This window comes from Eretmochelys imbricata, chromosome 3 (genome assembly GCF_965152235.1).
Source record: "Eretmochelys imbricata isolate rEreImb1 chromosome 3, rEreImb1.hap1, whole genome shotgun sequence".
Taxonomy (NCBI): domain Eukaryota; kingdom Metazoa; phylum Chordata; order Testudines; family Cheloniidae; genus Eretmochelys; species Eretmochelys imbricata.
Window position 1 is genome coordinate 2,937,690 of NC_135574.1, and position 15,018 is coordinate 2,952,707.

The window sequence follows — 15,018 nt, forward strand, 5'->3', positions numbered from 1 at the left end:
CAGCAGCAGGCTGGCGGCATAAGATCAACATTTTAATTTAATTTTAAATGAAGCTTCTTAAACATTTTGAAAACCTTGGTTTATTTTACAGTACAACAATAGTTTAGTTATATAATATACAGACTTAGAGAGACTGACCTTCTAAAACACATTAAAATGTATTACCAGCACTTGAAACCTTAAAGTGAATACATGAAGACTCGGCACACCACTTCTGAAAGGTTGCCGTCCCCTGATCTAGAATCATGTCACTTGATAGCTCCAGTGTCAGATACTTCAAAGGAAGGTACAAGAAATCTTGAAGTGGGCAACTGTAGAATAATATTACCATAAAAAGTTTCTTCCTAATCAACACAGTCAGGAGCTGGTTTATGCTCTATAGAGGAAAGTTTTTCTCCCTTCCTAAATCCTCACTAATGTAATGAGAAGGTACAGATATCCACGTAAAAGTGACCATTTCTTTTTTGAAATCCTGCTGAATGCTTGGCCTACAATGGGAAAGCCACTGAACAAGTTATGTCTTCAATACACCAGCCACCCCCACCCCATAATACAAAGATCATGTGATTTTAAAAAAAAAGTCATCTTGAAAAAAAGACTATACATGTTTAAGAAAGCAGACCAATCATTTAAGAAGCAAGCAGTGGTGGAAAAATACCAGAGACATAGGTCTAGTTCTTCCAGAAGGTGTGGCACAAAGGCATGCAAGGTAGTATGACCCTCATATCTCAAACATGAGTTTATATTCATGAAGGAAAAGGATGAATTAGGTCCCAGTGTGTACTTTGTGGATAAACTGGGGCTAAGACCTTGACGACATAAAAACTGCAGAGACAAAAAAACAAAGAAGATAAAAAAGGCCAAATGAGCACTTCTAGAGCAATGGTTCTCAACTCACGGCCCACTTGCAGCTCAATCAGCACATAGCTGTGGCCCATGGTCACCCCATCTCAAAAAAGATATTAGAATTGGAAAAGGTTCAGAAAAGGGCAACAAAAATGACTGGGGGTATGGAACGGCTGCCGTATGAGAAGCGATTAATAAGACTGGGACTTTTCAGCTTGAAAAAGAGATGGTTAAGGGAAGATATGATTGAGGTCTATAAAATCATGACTGGTGTAGAGTAGTAGTAAACACTTCCTTATCATAACACAAAAACTAGGGGTCACCAAATGAAATTAATAGGGAGCAGGTTTAAAACAAATAAAAGGAAGTATTTCTTCATACAATGCAGAGTCAATTTGTGGAACTCCTTGCCAGAGGATGTTGTGAAGGCCAAGATTATAACAGGGTTCAAAAAAGAACTAGATACGTTCATGGAGGATACATCCATTAATGGCTATTAGCCAGGATGGGCAGGAATGCTGTCCCTAGCCTTTGTTTGCCAGAAGCTGGGAATGAGCGACAGGGGATGGATCACTTGATGATTCCCTGTTCTGTTCCCTCTGGGGCACCTGGCACTGGCCACTGTCAGAAGACAGGATGCTGGGCTAGATGGACCTTTGGCCCTACTGGGTCAGACCATTCTTACGTGACATCCTCAGGGACATACAGGGTTGTATATGTATTCTATGGACGTGGCCCACATAACACAGAGGATGCATATAGGGCCCATAATGATAAATAGGTTGAGAACCACTGTTTTAGAATATTGATGTCTCTTCCTTTAGATTCTTTTCTCCTTCTGGAAATAGAATGAAGCTGCTCATTTAACATAACACAGAATAGAAAAATGTAAAGGAACCTCAATATGGACTTCACTAGCATTTGTATAAGGCCCTTTCAGAGACTAGTTGCTGGTACAGTACTGACATTTGTAAGGAAATAGTGAGGGATCTCGCTGAAATTAAGTGGGACACATTCTACTTTCAAACATGGTGCTTGACCCCTCCACCAGCTTAATGGCACTACTTGCTCGAGTAAAGGGCCAGAAAACTGAGAATATGAAAAAATTAAATGTTAATAAAGTTAACTCTTCATATTAAATAGCATGACCACGATACATGTAATATACTAGCAATACATGAATTTGCAGGACTAAAAGTCACTATTTTATGTGACAGGGCAAGGCCAGATGGCTATAGAAAAGTAGTGGGAGATAGATATATTAGCTCCAGGCTAAACAAATCCCTGGTACCAGGATAAGTGAAATGGAAGCTGCTCCAGGTCAATTAAGACACCTGGGGCCAATTAAGAACTCTCCAGAAGGCAGGGAGAAGGCTAGGTTGATTGGGACACCTGAAGCCAATCAGGGGCTGACTGAAACTAGTTAAAAGCCTCCCAGGCAGTCAGGTAGGCACACATGTCAGGAGCTGTAGGAGGAAGTTGCGCTGTTAGAGACTGAGTAGTACACACCATATCAGGCACAAGCAAAGAGGCCCTGAGGTAAGGGTGAAGTGGAGCCTGAGAAAGTGAGGGCTGTGGGGGAAGCAGCCCAGGGAATTGTACATGTCCTGTTTCTAAAAGGTCAGCTACCATGGCTGATACTATTAGGGTCCCTGGGCTGGAGCCTGAAGTAGAGGGTGGGCCCAGGCTCCCCCCCCCCGCCCTTTGCCCCCTGATTAATCACTGAGACTGAGAGACAACAGAGACTGTGCAAGGAAGGATAACTTCTCCTCACCTCCCTTACTGGCTTATGATGAAAATGGCTCAGTAGACTGTGACCCTTGTCTCTAGAGAGAGAAAGGTTACGTGGAGGGTCAGTGAGCCTCTGAGGCTAGTGAAATCCGCCAGGAAACGCAGGACCCACAGAAGCAAGGACAGAGCTTTGTCACATTTAATATACAGTTTCCCCAATATTTGCATATATAGGCAACAGCCGTCTGTAAACTGCAAAGCTGTAACGCACCACTCACACCAATTGTACCGTGCAATAAACAAAATTATTCTAGAGAATGTTGTTACACTTTGTTCTGCTGTGCCTAAATTACCTAACATTTTTGCTGCTACAGTATGGAGTCAAAAAAATATCAAATTTTCTACAGAAGTTACATCACACATTACTAACCTCACTACGATTTAAGAACATGTTGGTTTTCTTACAGGATGTGTTTCTCTGGAAAGATATTGAGCAGCACTATTGGCTGATATGAGGACTAAAACTAGGACATTAAAAAAAAACAAAACAACCATTTGCTGCAAACACTGAAAAATAATTTAAAAAGGAGGGACACACTGTGTGTTCTGTTCCAAAGTGTTCCTGTTAAGAAGCCCTTGTAGCGAGAAAAGCCTTCAAGAACTTGTATGTCCACACATCACTTATAGCGGGATGGAAGAAAGGAGATCATTTTGTGTCACTGATGAAGTCTGCAGATGAAACAAAAAATGGGGAAGTGGTAAATAATGAAGAGGACAGGACATTGATACAGGGCAATCTGGATCACTTGGTAAATTGAGCACAAACAATATGCATTTTAATATGGCTAAATGTAAAGGTATATATTTAAAAACAGAATGTAGGCTGTACTTACAGAAGGAGTGATTTTATCCTTGGAAGCAGTTAATCTGAAAGATTTGGGTTTGTGGTGGATAATCTGAACATGAGTTCCCAATATGACAGTTCCCAAAAGAGCTAATACAATCCTGGAATGCATAAATAGGGGATTCTCATGTAGGAGTAGGGAGGTTATTTTACCTCTAAGTAGTGGCACCGGTGCAAAAATTGCTGGAATACTGTGTCCCGTTCTGGTGTCCACAATTCAAAAAGATGTTGATAAATTGGAGAAGGTTCAGAGAAGAGCCACAAGACTGATTAAAGGATTAGAAAACATGGCTTATAGTAAAACTCAGAGCAAAACTGATTTAGCTTGACAAAGAGATGGTTAAGCGGCGACTTGACTGCAGTCTGTAATATCTACAAGGGGAACAAATATTTAATGTCCTCTTCAATCTAGCAGAGAAAGGTATAACATGATCCAGTGGCTGGAAGCTGAAGCTACACAAACTCAGACGGGAAATAAAGCATAAACCTGTAACAGTGAGAGTAATTAACCACTGAACAGTTTACAAAAAGGGTTGTGGTGGATTTTACATGACTGACCATTTTTAAATCAAGATTGGACGTTTTTCTACAAGATCCACACTAGAAATTATCTTGGGAAAGCTCTCCGGCCTGTGTTATACAAGATGTCAGACTAGATGATCATAATGGTCCCTTCTGGCCTTGGAATCTAGGAGATGATAACTCTGGCAGGAGAAGAGCTGTTTTAACTTGTATTCAGTTCAACCAAGGTAAATACACACAGTATCTTAAAATTCACTTTCCTTCTCTGCTTGCACAATTGGGTTGAAGCAGAGAGACCCTCTTCAGTACATAAACAAATAAGGAGTTCTGCATATTAAGTTACTATGTTGAGTTTCAGAGGGGTAGCTATGTTAGTCTGTATCCACAAAAACAACGAGGCGGCCAGTGGTACCTTGTTAGTCTTTAAAGGGCCACCCGACTCCTCATTGTTTTTATGCTGAGTTTGTTTCCCTCGGATCCTGATCATATTTTTAAGGGAAATAAATCTTATTCATTTCAAATGCAGTCAGTCATTCTCAAGTGTCTTTTACCCATATCAGAAAGAATCTATATAGAAATATACTATGTATTTGAAAACTACATTTTTCTTCTGAGAATTAGAAAGGAAGGAGAGATTTAATCTCCAGCAGGACCCAGTCATATCCCAACACCTGATTAGACCTCAATAACGAGCCTTTTGGGAACAGATGTTTCTAGTTCCAGGAAAAACTAATTTGCATTCGAACAAAACATCCCCAGTGACTCCACAAGAAACATCGTGCAAGTTCAGTTATCTTGATTTTGTTTTTAATCAACTTGCATTTGAGTCATTTTATAAAGACACTTTCACTGCAAATTATCCTAAACGGGAGAGTGGAGGAAGAACATGCCACTTAAGTTTTCTATGCAAACATGATACAGGGAAACTCGGTTTTCAAACACACTGCATTCAACCTAACTATATACCACATACTTAAATACACACAGTTGCCAGTAGTCCTGCTATGATAAATACAATCTTAACACAAAAGACTGAAGTTCTGGTAAACAGGATTTTGCAAGTGACACTTAACATTTTGCTAACATCCCCATGTGTCATTCACAAAACTAAAAGAATACAGTTAACTTTCTTAAGGGGTAGATTTTTGTCTGGGCACAAAGACCACCACCACATACAAACCACTGGTCACATGTATTATAGGCATATAAGAGATTTAAAAAAATCAAAGTACTTTGCAAGTACATTAGATCAGTGTCGTTTTAATTAATTTTGAAATACTTGCATAGAAGGGCTAGCCAAACTGCAACCTACAGTTCGGCACATTTCTCTGAATCATAGCAGTGCAGCCAGGGGACACTATAGAATCCTGCATGCATTACTTCATCTTGAAGAGAGAAGGATGTTCAGAAAGAGAAACCATGTTGCATGCTGGAACGCAAATTTTTCCAGACAGTGGCTCCAACTGGTTCTATTCAATGAAATTTGTGCATCACTCTGACTCCTAAAAAGCAGTCAAAAGGACTGTCTGTTGGGCAAAGTTTTGGCATCTGTGGAATATGAAGCCAAAAATAAAAGATTCTGGTAGAATGCATGTTGTGAGTAAGAATTCAGCTCTACAGAAGAATTTACAAGATATTTAATATTCTTCTATGAAAAATGCCAATTTTGTTATGTTTAGAGTAAAAGTGAAACTCCTGCCAGACAGGGAAAAAGTGTCTATGTCCTATTGTCAGTGTAGCATATGTGCTCAGTACATTTTCTGCACAAATACCATTGGACTAGTCAAGACATTCACCTGTAGACTCACTGCTATGTAAAGCCAGATTAAGAGGGACAGGCACATCAGATATTTAGTATGCAGCATTTCCCTAAAACATCATCCTAACTGTTTTGTTCAATGCAAATGAGACCTCTAGCAGATTTCTAAATACTGGGCAATCAACTGAATCCCTCTTGCCTCACAGATCCTGTACATTCCATATCTGTTCTGGAAGAACATTTGGACATATTACCAATGGGTAAATCAGAGCTACCTTGTCCTTAAACTCCTGAAAACAAGCCTTGGTGCTGGGTAAAGGTAACACCATGATCATACTTAAAGGGATTCATTCTGAGGTAGCCAGCCACATAAAAAATCCTGGCTTCATTTTCTGTCATATTCTTTCCATGGAATGTCCCTATTACCTCAAGTGATATAAAGTTATTTTTTCCCAAATGCAAGCTATGCAGAGGATGTACCCTTATTTAGCCATTAAAGACCTCAAAACAGAAATACATATTCTCAGAACCACAGGGCTCAGTTACTGTTGTTCCTCTTAAAAGGCTACATATCACTTACAGATTCAGAATCCTGCAACACGCTGCTCAATGGTTTGAACTACTATGATCTTACATTCTCTATGCTGGCAGTCTAGAAATAAAACCCTGGCTTTAAAACCCAACAATACCAATTTAAGGCCAATTAACAGACAGACGTTGCCTACATTCCAGATCCTCCTCCAGCCTTGTCCTGATTTATATCTTCACTCACCTGTCTCTCAGAGATCCCACCATTTCATTTTCTCTCACCTGCATTTTGTAGACAAATGAGCCAAATGCTTGATTGGGCTACTGATCATGTTGAGCTTCCATTGACAGCTCTACGACTTATATTGCAGCACAGTTGAATTGCATTTGTAGAGTTTTTTAAAATGCAAACAGCATCATCTCATGCCAAAACCAGCTCAAATTATTCAGAAGAACACCGCAATTGATAGTTTACAATCACAGAATATCAGGGTTGGAGGGACCTCAGGAGGTCATCTAGTCCAACCCCCTGCTTTGAGCAGGGCCAATCCCCAATTTTTGCCCCAGATCCCTAAATGGCCCCCTCAAGGATTGAACTCACAACCCTGGGTTTAGCAGGCCAATGCTCAAACAACTGAGCTATCTCTCCCCCAATGTCCTTTGAACTTTCTGTAAATGTTATTACAATATTCTCTGACCCCCTAAAGATTTGCAGGTTTGTGTACAAAGTGGGTAAGTGGATTCTGTGCACAGATGGGCAATTTTTCCATTTTGTGTTCCTTCCCTCCCTACTGTACAAACACTTTGGGAATGGGGAATAGTTATGACCATGCTTACGGCCCTACCAAATTCAGTCCATTTTGGTCAATTTCACGGTCATATGATTTTTAAAATTGTAAATTTCATGATTTCAGCTATTTAAACCTGAAATTTAACAGTGTTGTAATTGTAGGGGTCCAGACCCAAAAATAAGTTGTGCGGGGGGGGTCACAAGGTTATTGTACGGGGGGTTGCAGTTCTGCTACCCTTACTTCTGCTGGTGGCGGCGCTGCCTTCAGAGCCGAGCAGCTGGAGAGCAGCAGCAGCTGCTGGCTGGGAGCCCAGCTCTGAAGGCAGAGCCGAGCAGCTGGAGAGCAGCAGCAGCTGCTGGCTGGGAGCCCAGCTCTGAAGGCAGAGCCGAGCAGCTGGAGAGCAGCAGCAGCTGCTGGCTGGGAGCCCAGCTCTGAAGGCAGAGCCGAGCAGCTGGAGCAATGCAGAAGTAAGGATGGCATGGCATGGTATTGCCACCCTTACTTCTGTGCTGCTCCTTGCAAAGCTGGGCCCTCAGTCAGCTGCCGCCACTCCGGCCACCCAGCTCTGAAGGCAGCAGCGCAGAAGTAAAGGTAGCATGGTATGGTATTGCCACTCTTACTTCTGCACTGTGCTGGTGGGGCTCTGCCTTGAGAGCTGGGCCCCGGCCAACAGCTGCCACTCTCCGGCCATCCAGCTCTGAAGGCAGTGCAGAAGTAAGGGTGACCCCCCCCACAACTCCCTTTTGGGTCAGGACTCCCAATTTGAGAGATGCTGGTCTCCCCCATGACATCTATATAGTATAGGGTAAAAGCACACAAGAGACCAGATTTCACCGTCTGTGCCGTGTTTTTCATGGCTGTGAATTTGGTAAGTCCCTAATCGTGCTGCCTTACAAAGGGGCCTGCATGTTTCCTTCCATCATCTCTAGGACGGATATCTGATCACACAAATTCTATGGCATTATAACACCCCTGGAAAAAAAACTAACAGTGTTATGATTTGATTTTAGTGTATAGAAGAATGAGCTATAGCAGGGGGAAGCATGTGTCAATTCACAGGAGTTACCACAGCAGAGTGCAAAATCACACTGATCCAACGCATAGTGGCAAAACTCCTAGATGGTGGGTGCTGCGAAAGTGCAAATACCCAGCAGAACAAGATTCTGTTCTGTTTAAATGCACAAGACCCTGGGCTCACTGAAAGCTTTAAACCATCTATTTAAAATTCAGTCTGCCCCTTAATAGGCAGTCAGGATAGAGAACCATAATAAAATGACAACTGCTCAATCGTGTGATCAGGTGGCAAGAAGTGTTGCATTCTACATCCCAAGGTAAAACAGAAGAGCCCCGCTGAAAGTCTTACAGGGAATTTATAATACTCAGGCCTCGAGATCATGAGTTGCTGTTGAACGAATGTCACAGTCTAAGGGCCCTGGTATTTTGGAACTGCTTATGGATCGAGTGTAAACCGTGCTGCTGACAAAAAGCCTTTTCTATCACATATGGGGACTGCTCATGGAAAATACATGGTCAGATACATTACCAAGTTTCTTAACCCTGTCTCAGAACTCTAAATGCTCCCCCCTACACAACTGGGAGCACAAAGACAGCCCATCAATGGCCCTTGCCCCACAACAAGATTTCTATGTTGAATTTAAGAATGAACCCACAACACATCTGGATAGCACTTTCATGTACACAGCCTACAGCGATAGCAGGGGACACTGGCTAAAGGATGAATGATTGTATTGGTATACAGAGGATTCCTTCCAGGTTCAGGATAGATCTTGCTAAAAAACACTTGCATTGAGCAATAACTGAGATACAATTTCAAGGCACACATTTCAAAACCCTCAGTAACAACACACAAATATCCACCGTGCTCTCCATTAGAACTTCATGCAGAGCAAAGAAAGACAGGCGTACATGCCTATTTAAAAGTACCTTATGGTTTAACCTTATTAATTCTCACCTTGAGTTACCAACTGCACCAGATAAGAGGTCGGATTTTTCTTTAGTTATAGTTTTCTGAAGTATATATAATCAGGGCCTTATGCATACTGCAGCTCAGCAGAACATACCTCTTGCTGTATGTGGCATCTGGTTCACATTCATGAATTCCTTTATTCAACTAGCAGAGTTCCTCAGCCCTTGTCCTGAGAAGAGTCACTGTTAACCAGTCAGCAGCTACAGAGCCCTACTGAAGGAGGGTCAGGAAGAAGGAAAAAGAAGTTCACCAGCAGTAACTCATTATCTGAATGCATTGCCTCCAACAGGCTCTTCCGCCTTACAAAGTGGAGGTAATTCAGCTCCAAATAAGTATTGTGGATGTAGAGAGGAACTGAGGTTTAGTTAAAAGGAGGTGGGGTATTTCATACATAACATAAAGCTAGAAGGCACCATTGTGACCATCTAGTCTGATCTCCTGCATAATACAGGACCTCCCTGAACGTGTTCCTGTTTGAACTACGGGTTATCTTTCACAAAAGCATAGAAATTTGATTTAAAAGTTCCCAGTGATAGAGAATCCACCACAAACCTTGGTAAGTTGTTCAATGGTTAATTACCCTTAGTGTTAAAAACGTATGCTTTATTTCCAGTCCCCCCCGTCCAAGTCATTTTCAGAGTCACTGCTTCCCAGGATACAGTCCTCCATCCTGTAAGTATGGCCTACACTTTGTTCATAAATGCATACATTTATATTTAGCTGTACTAAAATGGCTATTGTTTGCTCCTGCCCAGCTAGCCAAGTGATCCAGTGCATCGATGACCTATCCTCCGCATTATTTACTACTTCTGCAATTTTTGTGTCATTTGTACTTTTATCGGTGATTGTTTTCTTTCAGGCCATTAATAAAAATGTTAAATAGCAAAGGACGAAGAACTGATCCCAGGAGGACACCACTAGAAACAGTCCCACTCAACAATGAGTCCACATTTGCAATTATTAGACCTGTGTTAGCAAGATTTTAATCCACTTAATGTGTGCCATGTTGATTTTGTATCATTCTAGCTTCATCAAAATGTCATGCTGTACCAAATCAAATGCCTTATTGAAGTATATTACATCAACATTATTTATCATCAACCCAAGTTGTATGCTCATCAAAAAAGATATTTAACGGGATAAGTTCTATTTTCCATAAACCCATGTTCATTGGCATTAATTACCCTCCTTTAATTCAGTCCCACATCGGCTGTTCCATTATTTTGCCCATGATCAATGTCATGCTAACAGGCCTAAAGTTTCCCAATTCGTTCCTTTTACCCTTTAAGTAATGGCACAAAATTAGCTTTCTCCCAGTCATCTGGAATTCCCCAATGCCTGAAGACTTATAGAAAAATTTATATTAACAGTCCAGAATGCCACCACCAGTTTTTTTTTAAAAAAAACTCTTGGGTGCAACTTATCTGGACTTGCTGATTTTAAAGTGTCTAGCTTTAGTGAAACAGCTACATCTTCCTGAGTTAATGCAGGAATGAAAGGTCTTTCACCATCATCATATAACACTAGATTTTTCTGCAGTAATTTAGAAAAGCAAGAACAGAAATATTTATTGAACATGTCTACCTTTCTTGATTATTATTGATAATTCTACTATATACATCTAGTAGTAGACCAATACCATTGTTAAGATTCCTTTTATTCCCTCAGTCTACAGAACAAATGGATGCTTTTACCCTTAGATTTTTATATCAAATGACGCACATGGGGCCCTTGTATTGATTATCAACAAATTCAAGTCCCAAAGACTCTCAGACTCCAATGGGAGAGTAAAAGTTCATAAGATCTTTAGAATTTTTTCCATCAGAAAATGGACAGATCCAGGGGTCTCTTTCACAAATCTTCACAGTTGCCAGCATTAGTTTTGATAACACCAGAGTCTAGTATAACTGGAACTGGACAAGAAACAGAATCAAAGCTCTGTCTTGAGCAAACCTAATATGGCTCCATTTGATAATGTAACACTTCCCAGGAGCTTAAGTTTTATTTTAGTATTAAGAAGTAAAGAACATAACAGATATTGGTCAGACCAATGGTCAATCTAGCCCTGTCTCTGACAGTGACCACTGCCAGAGGCTTCACAGGGAATGAGCAGAACAAGGCAATTTCGAATAATCTATCCCCTGCCATCCAGTCCCAGTTTCTGGCAGTTGGAGATTTAGCGACACCCAGAGCATGGGGTTATGTCCTAACCAACTTGGCTAATAGCCAGTGATGTCCTTCTCTCCATGAACTTATCTAGCTCTTTTTTGAATGCAGTTATCGTTTTGGTTTTCACCACATCCCCTAGCAATGAGTTCCACAGGATGACTGACTGTGCAGTGCCTGAAGAAGTACTTCCTTGTATTTGTTTAAGCCTGCTGCCTATTAGTTTAATTGGGTGATCTCTGGTTCTTGTGTTATGAGAAGGAGTAAATAAGACTTCCTTATTCACTTTCTCCACACCAGTCATGATTTTATAGACCTCTGTCATATCCCTCCTTTGTCATCTATTTTCTAAAATGATGAGTCCCAGTCTTTTTAACCTCTCCTCATACAGAAGCTGTTCCATACCCCTATCATTTTTGTTTCCCTTCTATGTACCTTTTCCACTTCTAATATCTTTTTTCTAAATGAGGAAACCAGAACTGCATTCAAGGCATGGAGATACCATAGATTTATATGGCAGCATTATGACATTTTGTTTTATTATCTATCCCTTTTTCCTAATGGCTCCTAAAATTGTTAGCTTTTTTTGACTGCTGCTGCACATTGAGTGGATGTTTTCAGAAAACTATCCACAAGGATTCCAAGATCTCTTTCTTGAGTGGTAACAGCTAATTTAGACCCCACCATTTTGTATGTATAGTTGGGGTTATTTTTCCAACATGCATTAATTTCCATTTATTGAATTTCATCTGCCACTGTTGCCCAGTCACTCAGATTAGTGAGATCGTCACAGTCAGCTTTAGACTTAACTGGAAGCGTTAGTAGAGTCAATACTTGTGTCGACTACAATTTACACTTTGTTTGGTTTCGCCGTTATCTCACACTTGGACTACTGCAGAAATTGATAACTCCCCTTTTCCTCTATCCATCCTCTAAAATAAGAATACCCCAAATGCAACCCACACAGAGCTCCTTAAGGGAGATAATGCAACAGACCACTGGACTAGGAAATTGGGAAACCAAAATTCTATTCCCAGGTTTGCAACTGACTCACTGAATGACCTTAAACAATTCACTTACCCTTTCTGTGACTCAGTCTCCCATTTATAAAATTGGAATAGTGATGCTCTAGTCATGGTGTGAACATTGAGAATTACGATTGAATAGCATTGTAGAAGTTATTTATTTTCATTGCAGTAGTACCTAAACACCACAGCCTACTGTCCTGAGCTCTGTACAAACATATCATGAGGCAGTCCCTGCCCCAAAGAATTTACAAGCTAAGTAAGACTAAGACAACAGGTGGAAACAAACACACAGAAGTACAAGAAAACAAATGAGATACCACTAATCATCATGAGAAGCCGCCTAACCAAGTGCTACCTCCGCCTGCATCTTTCACACAGTCCCTGGAGAGTACAGCTCCCAGCACACAAATCTCTATTTCCATCTGAATAGCCTCCTACCTCCAGACACTGGTTGTTAAGTATTCTCCAGCACCCATCAAGTTGTTGCTGTTCACTGAAATCCTTTATTTACACTTATACCTACTCTCTGGAGAAACCATTTCTTGAATTTAATCTGACACCAGCCAAATGTTTATAACTCTTCACTAGGTCAGAGTTTGGTTTAGTTCTGTAAGGCATTAAGATATGGATAAATGACAATTACCTCACCCACCCTATCACTAGAGTAAAGAGTCTTCTCTATAACAGGACCAAATGGAGTTAGAGGAAGGCATCACTCCTCAGAATAAGGATTTGTGTTTAAGTTACTATCAGTTAATGAGCAAGAATTGTCAGTATAAATAAAGAGAACGATTCCTGAATCATCCCACAGCATCTTTGGTTTATCACACCCACGTTCAGCAAAAACTACAAGCCCAGACTGTAATTGCCTAAGACAAACTATTGCGACAGCTCATCTACTGTTTGGAGAGAGACGCTCCGCTCATCCCCAGCACTCCCAGGAAAGCCTCTAGCCCTGGCAGGGTATCAGCGCTGCCTGCCCGACTACTGTACTTAAACCCAGCTCTCGGCACAGCAAGCCCATCCTGGCCAACAGCCCAAAGGGCATCGCCCGCACCTCGCTGCCAGACCCCAGTCCCGGCCGGGGGGCATTGCCGGCCCGATGACCCACCCCAAGCTGCTCTCCAGCGCGGCCGGCTCAGGGACTCCCGCCCCGCGGCTGCGGCGCGCAACAGAAGCGGCCGCGCTCCGGCGGAGCGAGCTCGCACGACCCGTGCCAGCCCGGGCAAGGCCTATGACCCGCCCGAGCGGCCTCCGGCTCCGCGGGGCAGGCCCGGCCCCGTCCGCCTGCCATCAGGCCACCCGCCCTGGCGCCTGCCCCCCGTCACCGCCCGCCTCTGCCCCTGTCCGGCCGCGGCCGGCGGCCTCTGCCCCCGGGCCCCACGTACCGTTCTGGCGGCCTCTGCCCAGGTCCTGCCCTTCTTCCTGCGGCCCTTCTCCCTCATGTCGCACGCGATGGGGCGCAGCCGGCTCGGAGGCTCCCGGCCGATCCTTCCGCCCGCGGCACTGGGGCCGCCGCTGCGCCGGTCCCGAGGGGGAGAGCGGGGGGCGGCCCTAGGTCCGAGCGCTGCAGGCGCCAGCTCCCCCTGCGGCCGCTGCTGCCATGTTGGGAGCCTACTGTACAGGGGCTGCGGTCATGTGACCCCGCCCGCGTGACTCCACCTACTGTACTGGCCGCGGAGAGGGGCGGGGCCGGGGGACGAAAGGCCCCGCCCCAAGGAGAGAGAGAGAGAGAGAGAGAGAGAGAGAGAGAGACCAACGCCTGCGCTCTGCCCTGTACCGCCCCCACCGCCGCGCCCTGCGGACTCCCCGCCTACACCCCCTCCCCCAACCGCCACTCCCAAGGGTCCTTCCCAAACGGCGTGAGCGCGCCCCGCTTCTCCTCCTGCCTGCCACGCCCCCTTGGGGCTGCCACTCACCTGTGCCCCGCCCCTACGGCTCCATCGCCTGCCCGCCCCGCCCCACCCCCAGCGTTTGCCTGCGGCTAGCTCCTCCCATCCCCCTCCTTCCTCATTCCTCACTGCAGCTCCCCAGCGGTGCTTCCCTCCCGGCGCCCGCTGCCCTCCCCTCTCCAACCCCCCCCCCCAACCGCCACCCGCTCCCCTCCCCTCCCTCCCCCAAACCGCCACCCCCAACGGCCACCCGCTCCCCTCCCCTCCCCCATACCGCCACCCCCAACTGCCGCCCGCTCCCCTCCCCTCCCCCAACCGCCACCCGCTCCCCTCCCCCAAAGCGCCACTCCCAACTGCCACACACATTCCCCTCCCCCAACTGCCGCCCGCTCCCCTCCCCCAAACCGCCACCCCCAACGGCCACCCGCTCCCCTCCCCTCCCCCATACCGCCACCCCCAACTGCCGCCCGCTCCCCTCCCCTCCCTCCCCCAACCGCCACCCGCTCCCCTCCCCCAAACCGCCACCCCCAACTGCCACACACATTCCCCTCCCCCAACTGCCGCCCGCTCCCCTCCCCCAAACCGCCACCCCCAACGGCCACCCGCTCCCCTCCCCCATACCGCCACCCCCAACTGCCACACATTCCCATCCCCAAGTGCCGCCCGCTCCCCTCCCCTCCCCCCCCAAACCGCCACCCGCTCCCCTCCCCTAAACCGCCACCCCCAACTGCCACACACATTCCCCTCTCCCCTCCCCCCAAACCGCCACCCCCAACTGCTACACACATTCCCCTCCCCCAACTGCCACCCACTCCCCTCCCCCAAACCGCCACCCTCAACTGCCACACACATTCCCCTCCCCCC

The 15,018-nt window shown here is 44.8% G+C and overlaps 1 protein-coding gene across 6 annotated transcripts in view; it reads right to left on the minus strand.

Annotated features, from left to right (window-relative positions):
• Positions 1-13,879, minus strand: part of ASXL2 (ASXL transcriptional regulator 2) — a 253,377-nt gene extending 239,498 nt beyond the window's left edge. For 2 of the 6 annotated variants that reach the window (XM_077812286.1, XM_077812285.1), the window contains exon 1: positions 13,651-13,879. In XM_077812286.1, coding sequence (XP_077668412.1) covers positions 13,651-13,707 — 57 coding nt within the window. In that variant the 5' untranslated portion in view covers positions 13,708-13,879. Of the gene's footprint in view, positions 1-3,007; positions 3,307-9,162; positions 9,282-13,650 lie in introns of all 6 variants that reach the window. The other 4 variants (XM_077812288.1, XM_077812287.1, XM_077812290.1 and 1 more) reach the window with 4 other exon arrangements.
• Positions 13,880-15,018: the final 1,139 nt, after the last annotated feature.